The 15,080-nt window shown below is 30.7% G+C and overlaps 1 protein-coding gene across 1 annotated transcript; it reads right to left on the bottom strand.

The window, feature by feature from the left end:
• Window positions 1–10,015: 10,015 nt before the first annotated feature.
• LOC125842777 (uncharacterized) lies at window positions 10,016–12,584 on the bottom strand. Its single transcript, XM_049522094.1, has 6 exons — window positions 12,300–12,584; window positions 11,789–12,158; window positions 11,270–11,512; window positions 11,075–11,218; window positions 10,839–10,955; window positions 10,016–10,416 (listed from the first exon to the last, which is right to left on the bottom strand). The coding sequence occupies exons 1-6, from the start codon at window positions 12,582–12,584 to the stop codon at window positions 10,016–10,018; spliced, it is 1,560 nt and encodes a 519-aa protein (XP_049378051.1).
• Window positions 12,585–15,080: the final 2,496 nt, after the last annotated feature.

The following is a 15,080-nucleotide window of genomic DNA, read 5'->3' as shown; positions in this document are numbered from 1 at the left end:
CTGGCTGTTGAATATGATCTGTTTAGTATAGGTTGGTTGGTTTGCTGCTAGATTGAAGTTTCGGTGGTTCGATTGGGATTGAAATGAGTTGTTTGTAGCTGCTAGTTTTGCTTAGTTTAGAGTTACTTGCGAGTACCTGTGGTTTTCGGTACTCACCCTTGCTTCTACACAATTGTGTAGGTTGACAACTCTTAGATTTGGCTTAGTATTTTCTTTAGCAGATTGAGCTTCGGGACATACTCGAGAGGTAGCGGTTCATTCCAGACGTGCCCTTGAGTTATCTTTACTTTCAGTTTTGTTCTATTCGAGAACTATACTCTGAGACTTGTATATTTTTATTCGAATTCTATATTTAGAGGTTTGTACATGTGACAACCAAATTTTGGGTAGTGTTGAGTCTTAATTAAAGTCTTCCGCTTATTTATTATCTTTTATTCTCGTATTTCTACTTCTTTATCGTTGTGGTTGGGTTAGGTTGACGTGTCCGGTGGGAAATGGACACGTGCCATCACATCCGGATTTGGGGTGTGACAAAACTTTACTGTGGTCTATGTCTCTTTAACAAAATAATTTCAACAAGAATCGTATTTTTAGTGGAGGAGGGGTAAACCTGTTAACTGGGTCAGGCAGAGCCAGCCCGACCCATAAAAAAAATAAATCTTGATATACTGGATTGGGCTGGATCGGGTTCTCCACTAATGGGCCCGGCTGGTATAGGTCTAACAACAATAAATCCACTGAAAAACTTGTCCGTGACCCAATAATCAATTTTATGGGGCTAAACTATCCGGGTCGGGTTTTGACCCACTGGGCTAATGGGCCGGACTCAGACAAATTCCTTTTATTATCATTTATTAATTCGAAAGTTTGAGTCAATTATCAATATATTGTATTGTTATCTATTTAATTTTGTTATAATTATAACTATGTATGACATAGATTGATTACATTTTATTTATATATAATAAAATACTTACATTATATTATATATATACTTATAATATATACTAAATATACTACTTAATATAATAAAATATTTTCATTATATTATATACATATTACTAATATATACTAAATCTACACACTAAATATGTGGATCGGGTGTCAATTCCAGGCTTTTTGGTCCGGCCTTAATGGGCCAAAGCCGGACGAACTGGCCCAGGCTTATTCTGGAGGGGTGGAACTCTTTTCAATTTTATGAGGAGGAAAATGAACAGGCATGGTTTCTTGTCAATACTATAGTGACCACTTCGACTAATTTATTGACACTAGCAGATATATCAAATAACTCTATTTGACAAGACTCGAATAACAGGAATTAGAAACCACCTAATAGTTATTCTTTTCATCCTACTATATGTGATATTGTTTATTTTGTGATCTTAAATTATATTTTAAATGTATTAAAATATTTATTAATTTTATCGTCTTAAATGTGTAAGTTGAAATTAAATTTGTGACCTTTTTTTATATCCATTAAAAAGAAAATAAAATAAATTAATTAAAATAGTTGGAATACATTATTTTTTTCCGACGTTCATGGTTGATATCTTGTATTTGAGGTCAAAGATAAAATTAAACTGTTGCCCAGAAAAAGTCACGAAAAGCGGCCATTCATATTTTTTCCCCAAGTTTTTTTCCCTTCAAGAGAAAATAGAAGACAACAATAGTGAAGTTTCTTAATCATGTGGACTTACATTTAAATTTAACACTTGCTTTTATAAATTTATTAGATTTAAGTTAAAAGGATCAAAATGAACACATACACTAATTGCTTTTATAAATTTATTAGATTTAAGTTAAAAGGACCAAAATGAACGCATACACTAATTGCTTTTATAAATTTATTAGATTTAAGTTAAAAAGAGAAAAAAGAACACGTTTTATTATATATTAAAGATTATTTTAATCAAGTGAAATATATTGGGATCAAAATAAATATTTTTGTCATATATTAAAGACCATTTCGATCAAATGAAATATATTAAGGACCAAAATGAACATTTTTGTTATAAATTAAAGACCATCCAATCGAATGAAATATATTAAAAGATAAAGCATTACTCATATATTAAGGACCATTGTGATCATTTTCTCCAGGGGCGTATCCAAGCCGGGCTATTCGAGTGCACGCAAAACAATGCTCTCCTTCCAATATGATATATCGTAGTATAACATTTCTTTAAAAAAAAATACTTAAATATAAATATGTGAGCCCACACTTAAAGTATCATATAATGTGATGGTTGGGTCATGGGTGCACCTCTCTAGGTGAGGCTAGAAATTTAAATTTTATAGCTATTTTGTTTTTTTCTTTCTAAAAGTGAGTAAAACTTCTCTAAGTGGTTATTGATAGCATTGTTGACATTTTAATTAATACTTTTTTTTTTCATAAATCTTTCAAAATTTTAAAGTTTTTCATAATATTGGTAGCACTTTTTACATAAATCTTATTATAGTGTTTTTATATAATTAAATCAAATATGTATATTAAAAACTAGTTGTATTAAATAATACTCCCTCCGTCTCATTTTATATGTCATCCCTTTTTATAAATAATTGGTCCATAATACTTGTCATTTCATAAAATCAATGCATAAATTACCATAAATGATTCATGTTCATTGGTTAAAATAATTAATCAAAATAAATTAATTCATATTCATTGATTGAAAACTTGAGTTCCAAAAAATTTAAATAAGGGTAGAAGGGTAAAGTTACATCATTTCTTAATACAAGTGCTAAGTAAAAAGGTGATATATAAAATAGGACGGAGGGAGTATAACATACCATCATTGAGTTCAAATCTCAATATCTATGACACATACTGCAGTAATAATTCACCCATCATTTAGAAATTCAATATACACCTATAATTTTTCTCACCAAATTAAACGTACATTAATTAGATGCCTTACATGGTTCCCATTTAAAAATACGGAACTACAAGTCTACAATTCAAAACATAAGCCGCGTGGTCCTGGCATAGAGTTAGTAATATCATACAATCCTTAACATTGCCACCCTTGAACCAGGGGCGAAGTCAAAAAATTTAATAGGGGGTTCAAAATCTGAGAAAATAGACACATAAAATAGTCGAAGGGGAATCGACATCTACTATATATAACTAAAAAATTATTTTAATCATGTATAAATAATATAATTTTCCACTGAAGAAGGTTTGGATGAACCCCCTAAATGTAAGGTGGCTCCTTCACTGCTTAGAACTATAGAACTGTCGATATATATCATGTATTTATTGCCTTAATGTAAACATCTAGTATGAGCAAATTTTGATCGTACAAATTGCTCATACTTTAATTTTAAAATAGAGTTGTTTTGTTAGGACTTAGATGTCGCTGATTTTAGACATCTTTTTATATTTTAATTTTTATGATAATTTTACATAAATTTCATAGTGTAATTAAAAAGTTAATAATATCACATCCTTATTTTTTTTAAAATTACAAAAATTTCTTAAGATTTAAGAATTTCAGATACACCACTCAACGTTCCGATTTCAGATACATCGCTCAACGTTTTGATACATCGTGTCTCATTTTAGATATATCACTCAACGACATCGCATAAATCCCGACACATCTTTTATTACTTTAGAGAATTTTAGAGAATATAATAAAATAAATTGAGAATTAAGGTACTTTTATTATTATTATTATTATTATTATTATGTATTCCAATTAGAAAAAAATGTAGAATCAATAATGCCTTTATTACTTTATACTTAAAAATAAGTTTGTGGGACCTACAAGTCAACTTATAAAAAATTAAATGAGACTCATATAAGTAATCCTAATTTAAGGTCAAAGAAAAAATGAAACTCTTGACAAAAAAGTCCAGCAAAGCGACCATTTACATACTCCACTTATACATTTTTCCCCTGAAAGTTAATAAAGGGGGAAAGTATTATACACCATGCTTTTGAAAATTAACAGGTATCACTAGTAAAACCACAAATTACAATATTATTCATATACGAAAATGTAAAAGCAAACAAACAAAAAGAGGTAGGAGCTATTGAGGTATGCTCATGAACTTATAATTGCAATATTGTGTTTGTCCTAAACTTAGATGGGCTATATTTCTCGTTAACAAAATGGTATACTTTTGTTGTTTAAGTATTATAGATCTGTACTTTTTGAACTAAAAAATATTTGGGATAGAGACAAGGTAAAATAAAATAGAAGGCAGGGTAAATTTAAATTTACATGGCTTGTTAAAATTTATTTATAAAGACAAGGTAAGTGTTTTTTCAATTCAAAAAATATAGATCTGTTAGCAAAAAGGGTATATTAACATCATTTCATACGTGATAGTGCATTCAGTTTTTTTTAATTGGATTTTTTAATTTTGAGAAAGTGTAATCTAATCCAAACCAAAATAAATTTGGTTTGGTTTGATTTTTCTCTATTTGATTTGAATTTTTTTTGGTTTGGCTATTCGATTACGTCATTAATTAATAACAAAATCATAGTTATATTTGTAATTTGAAAAAAAAATATACTCGAAGAAGTAATAATATTGAATCTCTGAAAAATACTTTCTAATATAAATCATAACTAAAATTCAAAACACAATACTTATAAGTATACTAATTGTAAATGTCCAAACATTAAATAGAAACTTAATTACAATGAAAGACAATAATAAAAAGAGACAAAAGTGTATAATTTATTTTTTTTATTTTAGTTTTCTAAATCCAAAACCAAACCAAAAACCATACAAAGTAAATTATTAATTTAAAACCTAATAAAAAACCAATCTAAATTAAAATTTGGTTTGATTTTGTTATTTAATCCAAATAGTGCACGTCAAAAGTATATTTGCCCCATTTTTCTAACGAAGGTTATATCCATATATGTGCTCATTTTCCCCATTAATCAAATAGGAAATATAATATTAGGGTGTTGTATTTCCGCGGAGTAGCTCATGAATTTTGATTTATCAACTCAGCAGCCGAGTATAAGACAAACACTGAATAGAAAAGTGAACAAATTGAGGGAAAAAGAAGAGATGCCAATGTGAGAGGACCAAATACAGACCCAACCATTTTAGCATATTTTGAACAAGTAATTTTATATTTTTACTTACAAAATGTGTTCGTTGTCTATCAAAATTGTTGTAATTTTTTCTTAGGTCCGTGTCATGTGGCAGAGATAGTTTTTTCTGAATTTCATGGTATAGAAAAAGCTGTATTACTATATAGTATATGGGTATGTGGGATAATATGTTAGGTAAAAATTTTGTTTCCCCAGTTTTCTCGGTTTGAAAAATACAAATATAGTGTTTGAACTTAGGATTTCCTTAATCATTAAGTTAACTTTTAATATTATGTTTAGGAAGTTTAAATATCTATTATATTAAAAATAGATGATTATTTTTATTTATTTAATTTTATCAATTAGTTTTAATTTATTTTTTTTATTAGTTATAATTATTTTTCAAAGCATTAATTTATTTCTATAATAAAATCATCATTTTATTTGTTCCTCGTTAAATGATGTGTCATGAGTAAAATGAGCAGGAGCAGAGGTGAAGCTAGGTGGGGGTTCGTGCGTTCGGACGAACCAAATAATTTTTTCGTAGATCCTGTATTTGTACTAGAAAATTAAATAAATATATGTGTATATTAACTTGTGAACACCTGACAAAATTGATTGACGGTTCAATAGTAAGGAAGAGACCGTGGAAATGTTTTTCAAGCTAAAGTTATAGCTCCGAACCCCCTCTGATTTTCTAAAAAAAAAAATTAGAATTCTCAAACTCTTAATCTTGACTTCGCTTGTGAGTAGGAGTACAACAAAGTGGAACAATTTTATTTTATTTTTAGAAAAAAAAAAAAGAAGCAAACTCTGTTGACCCTCAGAAACTAACAACGGAATAACATGCGTTTGTCAACATACTCCAAAAAGAGTCCACGTGTTGAAATTCAATCTCTATCTAATATACGTTCTCTTAAAAATTGAACATTTATTAAATATTATTTTTAATTTATTGTAAGTTAATTATTAATATTTGTTAATATTTATTCTTCATTTAATAAGATTCTTAATTATTTTATATTCATTAAGAATAACATTTTTATTATGTGCTAAAATATTTTTCTTTAAGAGATGTATCCTACTTAATAATTCACTTAACAAGAACCAAAGAAAGTATAAATTCATGTCTTAAATTCCCAGATGAGATTTATTTTGGAACACACTTTTTTTTCTGCTAAAGTAACACTTTTTTGGAATGGAAGGAGTTCTAGTACACGATACAATATCTTAGGAAATTTAGTCAAAGTTTGAATTAAGGTAAGTATAATATCTAAGATTTTATCAATTTATTCTTGACTTAAATTTGAAATTTGGAGTTTCAGATGAATTTGGGATTTGGACTTTCTAAAATTTATAATAATTTTTTAATTTGAAATAGTAATATTAATAGTAGAGTTCACAATCAATTATTATAAATACTCAATATTTGATAAGAGATAAATGTTAAAAACATATCTAAACTGTCTATTTTTTTTAGTTTCATACTTAAACTACTGAGGAGTTTCATATCTAAACTATCACTTATTAGTTTTAGAAATACATCCATCTATATTATTACACTCTCTTGATGGTGTGTACTACACTCTCTCTTTTATTTTAAAAAATTGTCACATCACACTTTATATGGAAAAAACATTCTACCTTGATAAAAATTAAATAATTTTTTAGTATTAGTTAAAATTAAGGATTAAAGAATTATTATCCTAAAAAATAATATTTTTTAAAAAATATTTTTCTTACCCATTTTTTAAGTTTTTCTTTTTGTTTAAATTTCTTTAATAGAAGTATTTTTTTTACTTCATCTCACCCCCTCAAATCATAATTTAGATATTATTTTATTTTAAATAATAATTCTACCCCAATCCACCTAACCCTTCGCTTTCAATTTTTTTCTCGTTTTGTGTTAGATATATGCATATCTTCTTAGGAAAAAAAATTTACTTATCGCCGCAAGACTTAAAACAAAAATTTTATTTATGTTATATTCGGTACACAAATAGAAAAATTATTCCTAAAATTATATGTACATATCTAACACAAAATGAGAAAAATGTAAAAACAATAAATAAAATTAGAAGCTGAGGGTTAAATAGGGTGAAGTAGAACTTTTTTAAAAATAAAATAAAATAATATCATTCTTTTTGGAATGAGTGGGTGGCTTGGGGGAGGAGAGGGTGGATGATGAATTTTTTAAAAATATTTTATAAAAGAAATTAAAAAAAATAAAAGGATGGGAGATTGTCTGGGGGGAGGAGGTGGTGGAATGGGTAAGAAAATAATTTAAATATTAATAGTTTATTATTTCATTTTTGTCAAAGTGGAATATTTTATCCATATGGAATGTCGTGTATCAAGTTTTTTTCAAAAAAAAGAGAGTGTATTACGCATATCATTGAGGTGTGTTTCTCAAACTAATAAGTGATAGTTTATGTATGAAACTCACACTCTTAATAGTTTAGGTATAAAACTAAAAAATAAAAATAAAATTTATGTGTATTTTTAACACTTTATCTCATTATTTAATGTATATATATGATCTGAGCATATATGGTTAAAAGTTCATGTGAATCCATATATTATATTGTGGATTCATATTTAACAATGACCAACGTCATTTTTAGTCTCCCCCTTATGATTAGTGCAAACTCTTTGACTTAAGTGGATATTGTTAAGTGAACATAAAGTGAAAATAGCTCATTTGTGAGCTTTTACAAAGAGCTTCTGAATTCTTTGTATTGCAGAATGAATTGTTTTTTTTTTTTACAGTACTACAAGACAACTACATTTATACACATCAGTGAACTAACTCTAACTAACTCAGTTGGTTATAACTAACTATTACAAAATGACTTTTCTGCCCTTAACGACTTAACTGATTCCTAACTTTCACACTCCTCTTCACTCCCCTGCAAGCTAGGAAGTGAAAAAATGTTTAAGACTCCAAGCTTGGACAAGAGGTGACTGCTGTCTGGATAAACCTTTAGTTAGGATATCTGTTGGTTGCTCTTTAGTTGAGATGTAGTCTACTTTGATTAGCCCCTTTTGTAGTTTCTCCCGTATGAAATGACAATCAATTTCAATATGCTTAGTTCTTTTGTGAAATACTGGATTTCCTGCAATCTGAATTGCAGCCTTACTGTCACTGTATATTTGAACTGACACTTGAATCTCAACCCTTACTTCCTTCAGCATTCCAAGTAGCCATACTAACTCTGAAACTGTGGTGGCTAGACTTCTGTATTCAACTTCAGCTGAACTTCTGGACACATTGGTTTATTTCTTGGCTTTCCATGACACTAGTAACTCACCAATTTTAACCATATACCCTGTGACAGACTTTCTAGTAATTGCACATGAGGCCTAATCAGCATCACAGTAAGCAGTCACTAAGTCATTAGAATTACTGGCAAACACTAATCCTTGTCCACGTTGCCTTTTAAGATATCTTACTACTCTTAAGGTTGCATCCAGATGTGACTTCTTTGGATGTTGTAGAAATTGACTTAGTGTTTGAGTGCTGAAGGTTATATCTGGCCTGGTCATATTCAAATACAACAATTTTCCAATTAACTTCTGATATATGGTTTGATCTACCAGTGGATCATCTAAGTCTTCTTGTTGTCTGTTTGTCTGCTCATTATACTCTTTGGATGTTAGTTTGACATTGATGTCAATAGGAGTTTCAGCAGGCTTAGCTACTGTCATGCCCACTTCAGATATAAGTTCAAGAGTGTACTTCCTTTGATGCATTAGTATAACCTCAGAAGACCTTGTAAACTCAATGCCTAGGAAGTATTTTAACTCTCCTAAATCCTTCATTTTAAAAACCTGTTGTAGTGACTTCTTGGTTTCTTCTATTAGCTTCAAACTACTTCCCGTTACTAACATATCATCCACATACACAAGTACTATAATGATTCCTGCATCTGACTTATTTATGAACAAGGAATAATCATGTTGACTCTGCTTGAAATTCAACTTGATAAGTGCCTCAGTTAACTTGTGATTCCATTGCCTTGGGGCTTGCTTCAGTCCATAGAGAGATTTTGTTAGTCTACACACCTGCTCCCCTTGACTGACAAAACCTTAAGGCAAGTGCATGTATATTTCATCCTTCAAATCACCCTGTAAGATGCATTAAAAACATCTATTTGGTGAATATGCCACTGTCTAGAAGCAGCTAGAGCAATAATAGATCTCGATGTAACCATCTTGACAACAGGTGAGAAAGTCTCTGAGTAATCACTACCTTCCTGTTGATTATATCTTTTGGCAACCAACCTTTCCTTGAACCTTTCTATTTCCCCTGTGGACTTATATTTAACTTTGTAAATCCATTTGCAGCCAATAGGCCTTTTACCAAGAGGTAGATCAGTAATCTGCCAAGTCTGATTGCTTTCCAAAGCCTTAATTTCTGCCTTCATAGCATCAATCCATCTCTGATCTTTGATAGCCTCTGAATAAGTAGTTGGTTCTTTAATGAAGGAGATTGCTACAATATATCATTGATAGTGTGGAGACAGGTGAGAATAACTCATGTAATCAGACAATGAATACTTCACACCCTTAGTAACACTCAATGAGACAAAGTCTTTCAACCATGGTGGAGAATGCTTGACTCTAGTGGATCTTCTTGTCCCTGTTAGGACCTCAGACTCCAGATTGTCTGAACTTAGGACAACAGTAGTAGGATGATCAGGATCAGGCCTCTGGGAAGAGACACCCGCTTCTCTGACAGAAGAAAATAATTCAGACTCAGTGTGACTTGGCTCATGTACATTCACCATACGTTCAACCCTTTGGAGAACATGAGGGAAGTGATCTATTTGAACAGATAACTCAGGGTTATCTTGCAAAGAATCTACAAAGATAGGTTGAGGGACTGAGTTGTCCATTTGAGCAAAATAAAGATGTCTTCTCGAAAGAGCACATCTTTACTAGTAAAAAAAGAGTTACTGTGTAAATCCAACAATAAGTACCCCTTTTGTATCAGAGTATCCCATATGTATTGTTGATCTTGATCTTGGGAGCAACTTGTCATGCTCATTTAGGACTTTTGCAAAGCACAAGCAACCTATAGTCCTCAAGTGAGTTAGTATAGGTGGTTTCTCATACAGCTTCTCATAAGGTGTCTGAAATTGAAGAACACTACTAGGTAGTCTATTAATAACATAAGCAGCAGCCAGTACACAGTGTCCCCAATACTTTAAAGGAATTTTTGCTTGAAATCTAAGTGTTTTTGTTACCTCAAGCAAATGTCTATGCTTCCTTTCAGCCACTCTATTTTGCTGAGGAGTATATGGACAAGTTCTTTGATGAATGATCCCCAAATCTTTAAATAGTTGAGCACATACTGAGTTAACAAACTCAGTGCCATTGTCAAATTCTTAACACCTTCACAGATTTGCCAAATTGACTTTTCACAGATTGCAGAAAAACTTTAAGTGAGACATACACATCAGACTTAAGTTGCAATAAGAATAACCAGGTCATTCTGGAAAAATCATCCACAATAGTAAGAAAATATCTATTTCCATCAACTGTAGGAGCATTGTAAGGACCCCAAAAATCAATGTGTACTAAATCAAAGTAAGCAGTACTTTTGATATAACTGGAAGGAAATACAGTTCTTGTTTGTTTAGCATAAGGGCATACTAGACACTTAGAGATATTACACAGACTGTGTTTATTCATAGCAAACATTTTAGATAGGACTACTGAGGACACATGTCCAAGTCTTTTGTGCCATAACTCTAAGGTGGAATCCTGGAGCACTGAGTCCAGCTTGGAACCAACACAGAGAATCTTTATTGTAGTTATTTAGTTGGCTCAACAACACATATAGACCACCAGCTTCCTTACCAACCTCTTTACCCTTCCATTGTAGAGCTCCTGGAATACACAAAAATGAGGGAAAAATGTGACTGAATATCCTAATTCCTTTGTGATTTTGCTGACAGACATGAGATTATACTTGAAGTCAGGGATGTGAAACACATCTGTAAGTATACTTCTATTTGATAAGGCACAAAAACCAATATAAGTTACTTGAGTGACATCACCATTAGGAGGAGATATTGTCCAAGGAACTTCAAGTTTTGACACAGTCTCCTTAGTCAACATATCCAGATTAGACACCATATGATCTGTAGCTCCTGTATCAATAATCCAGACTTGACTATTGTCAGATACAAAGAGAATATTACCTGCAGTGTGTGCTACATTACCATCACTGGTAGTATGTTCTGGTTTGTTCTGAAATATTTGAAGGATATGATCATACTTATCCTTTGTGAAGGTGCAACCCTGAAGGAGTTGTTGAACTTCCCTCTCAGCATGGCTTGCAACCTTAGTGTAGTGAGGAACTGCAAAACCACCAAACTCTGTTGTAAACATAACAGACCCTGCATATCTGTTAGTAGACAAATGATCACCAGTGTGTCCCAAATCTGGCATATGAGCATTATTATTCAAGTTATATGAGAAATTGGCTTGAGCTGGTGAAGATCATGTATAAGAATCAGATGTCCCAGTTGTAGATGAACCACTTTGAACCTTTTTTTTGGACTTGAAATCAGGAGGATACCCTATCACCTTGTAGCATAATTAATTGTTGTGTCCTTTGCATTTACAGAATTCACACACTAGAAGGGAGTTCCTCTTGAATCTTTGACTTACGCCTAAGCTATTACCAACCTTAGAATACAAAGACAATGATTCCATACCAACTGCAGTCATGTCCATACCACTGGTGCTGGTAACTACAGCCTTTTGACTCTCATCCCCTATTATCATAGCATAGGCCTGATTAATGTTTGGGAGTAGATCCATCAAAAAGATCTGACTCCTAGCCTGATGGTATGATTCATTCAATCCCATCAAAAATTGGTATAACTTCTGCCTGTTCAAATGCACTACAAAACTTTTTGATTTGTCACAATTGCAGCAAGGAGGAGGCACTAAGGCCTCAAATTCATCCCACAAATTTTTCAATCTAGTGTAGTAGACAGACACAGAAGCAGTTCTTTGTTGTAAAGAGGTTATATCTTTATGGAGACTATAGGTTCTAGACCCATCCACTCTATCAAACCTTTCCTTTAGGTCATTTCAAACATCAAACGCAGTCGTAGCAAAAGCTATTCCACTTAGTAAACTCTTAGACCCTGAGTTCATAAGCCAGGATAACATAATTGCATTCACTCTTTCTCAATGTCCCCCTAAGTCATCACTGTATACCTCATTTCTAGAAGTGCCATTAATCAGACCAATTTTATTCCTCCCTAGCAGAGCTAGCCTAACTGATCTACTCCACAAAATATAATTCTCAATTCCTAACAACTGAAACGAGATGATACTCATCCCACTCACATCAGTAGGACTAAGAAATAGAGGATGATTATAGTCAATACCTTGTCCTGGAGCTAGATTTCCTGATGTTGCACTTCCATTTGCAGATCTAGATGCAATTTGTCCATTATGAAGTGTCTGAGGATGCTCAACTGCTGTGTGTTCATTCGTCATGACTGATCTATGAGAAATTGTTGTCGCGGAAGCAGTAATACTTCAAACAGAGTAATTTCAAGCTCAAATAACCTTCAACCTGTAATTGAGCTCTGATCTGCAATGTTGAACAAACCAAAAAACAGATGAATCGATGAATCACCTTCTGATTCTTTGATCCTATGTCCAATCGACTTCAACAGTAATCACTGTGAGATTGTGCTCTGATACCATGAACGTAAAGTGAAAATAACTCAATTGTGAGCTTTTACAGAGAGCTTCTAGGAGCTTCTGAATTCTTTGTATTGCAGAATGAATTTTTTTTTTTTTTACAGTACTACAAGACAACTACATTTATACACATCAGTTGGTTATAACTAACTATTACAAAATGACTTTTCTGCCCTTAACAACTTAACTGATTCCTAACTTTCACACTCCTCTTCATTAAGTTGTCGATTGCCAAGAAACACGGTCAAATCCTCCATACCTTTGAAAATTAACAATTTAACAAGTATTACTAATCAAATATGTATATTAATTAACATTGATTAATTGATAAAAGTTCATGTTAAAAGATATGTATGTAATTCATTTATTTATTTGATGCAAATATCAACCTTTTTTATACCAAGTTTTGGGTCATCTTATTGTATAAAACCTTATTAAGCATAAATTCCAAGTTAGAGTACCATATTTCACAATTCACCCCTTCAAAAATAGAGTACAAGTGGTATATTTGAACTGTGTAAGAATAAATTTATATTATAACTTTCAAATTTGTCACTAAATTCCAAAAGGTAACTTATCACAAATGATCATTATACACATGTTATGTATTTGAATAATATGAAGCGTTTTTATAGTTGAATAACATGTATTATACTTTATTAAATTATTTAATCATGATAAATTATACTCCTTTCGTTTAAAAAAGAATTGTCTAGTTTAACTTGGAACGGAGTTTAAGAAAAGAAAGGATTTTTTAATCTTGTGGTCTAAATTAAAATTATGTCAAATGTACCAAAATATCCTTTAATTTTATTGTCTTAAACATGTCACGTGAAAAGTTAAAGTTAAAATGGACAGGATTTTGAATTACCTGGAAAATAGAATTAGGCCACTTATTTTAGACAATAGGGAACACCCTTTTTTCATTTGGATATCCTGAAAATGAAATGTCAAATTTTCTTTTAAGGAAACTTCCTGTGATTACTAGCTGGTGTTTCATAAACACATTTTGAGTTAAAACCAAACAGAAAGTGCAATATGCTCGTTTGTCCACAAACATTTTTTTTTTATAAAATTGGGAACTAGGTTTCGTCATATAATTTATTATTAATTAGCAAATATGTTTGGCAAACATCCCAAGTTTGGGGAAAAAATCTAGAATTTGGGCCAAATTTTAGTATTTGTGAATTTTAAAAAAATTAAAAATTACCCAAACTTTAATATTTTATAAAAACGCCCATTATTAATAGTTTTGGACTAAATTTTATTCCTAATTTGTTATACAAAATTTATATCGTTATTCGTATACACAATGGTATTTTCCTTTTGTGTTTTTTTTCTCTTTTTTCAAATTTATATTAATTATGTTCATTGTCATGACTTTTTATGGAACATTTTCATTGTAAAATTAAAATACAAATCTATGAATAATTTAAATGATTTTTAGAACTTACGAATATAAATTATATTCAAAAAAAAAAAAAAAGTCTTTGCCAAAAATTTAGAAATTTGTGGGCAAAAACGCTAAAAAGTGGCACCAACTTTGTGATACGCCAGTGAATTAAATGGGAGAATGAACTAGGGACATTATATCTGATCCTATGAACGGTTCCAGGTAGGGATGTTCACTATTTGGATAAAAATCAATTTAAATTGATAAAATAAATTGATTTTATTTGGGTTTGGTGTGATTTGACTTTAGATTTTTGAAACCGATAGTATTTGGTTTGGTTATGATTTTATTTGAAAAAATTGAAGAAATAATCAGACTGAACCAATAAATTATATACATATATATTATTAATAAACATACTTAATATATTATTTTTACAAACATTTTTAATGATCTAATATATGTTTTCATTATAATTTCTTAATAATTTACTTATTGAAAGCAAAAATGTCCAAGGTGAAAACATTTATCTTATTGATTTCATGTATATGAGTGTCTATGATAATTTTTTTAGGATTGAAAATGTTACTGACTCTTCTTTCTAGGCCAAAATAGTGAATTTTAAAGTTTTATTCACAGTAAATTCAGTGATCGAAAGTTAAGTAATTTCGGTCATTTTAACTATTTTTCATTTTGAATGGATTGTTGTCATTTTTTTCATATTTTGAATGAATTGTTTCTTTTATTTTTGTGTATGGTTAATAACCGAAACCGATAAATGTATATTATATTTGGTTTGGTTTGATTTTGATAATTTTAAAACCGATTAAGTTGGTTTAGTTTTAATTTTGACCAATAACCGATCCAAACCGACCCGTGAACACCCCTAGTCA

The sequence above is a fragment of the Solanum stenotomum genome, chromosome 1, assembly GCF_019186545.1.
Source record: "Solanum stenotomum isolate F172 chromosome 1, ASM1918654v1, whole genome shotgun sequence".
Taxonomy (NCBI): domain Eukaryota; kingdom Viridiplantae; phylum Streptophyta; class Magnoliopsida; order Solanales; family Solanaceae; genus Solanum; species Solanum stenotomum.
Note: the sequence above shows the minus strand (reverse complement) of the source record. Positions and strands in the feature narration are given on the sequence as shown.

Coding starts and splice junctions, on each gene's coding strand:
- LOC125842777 (XM_049522094.1), bottom strand. CDS start 12,584: ATGACGAATGAACACACAGCAGTTGAGCATCCTCAGACACTTCATAAT. Junction 12,159..12,299: donor ATGGCACTTCTAGAAATGAG/GTATACAGTGAT, acceptor AATGACCTAAAG/GAAAGGTTTGATAGAGTGGA. Junction 11,513..11,788: donor TATGGACATGACTGCAGTTG/GTATGGAATCAT, acceptor CTCATATGCCAG/ATTTGGGACACACTGGTGAT.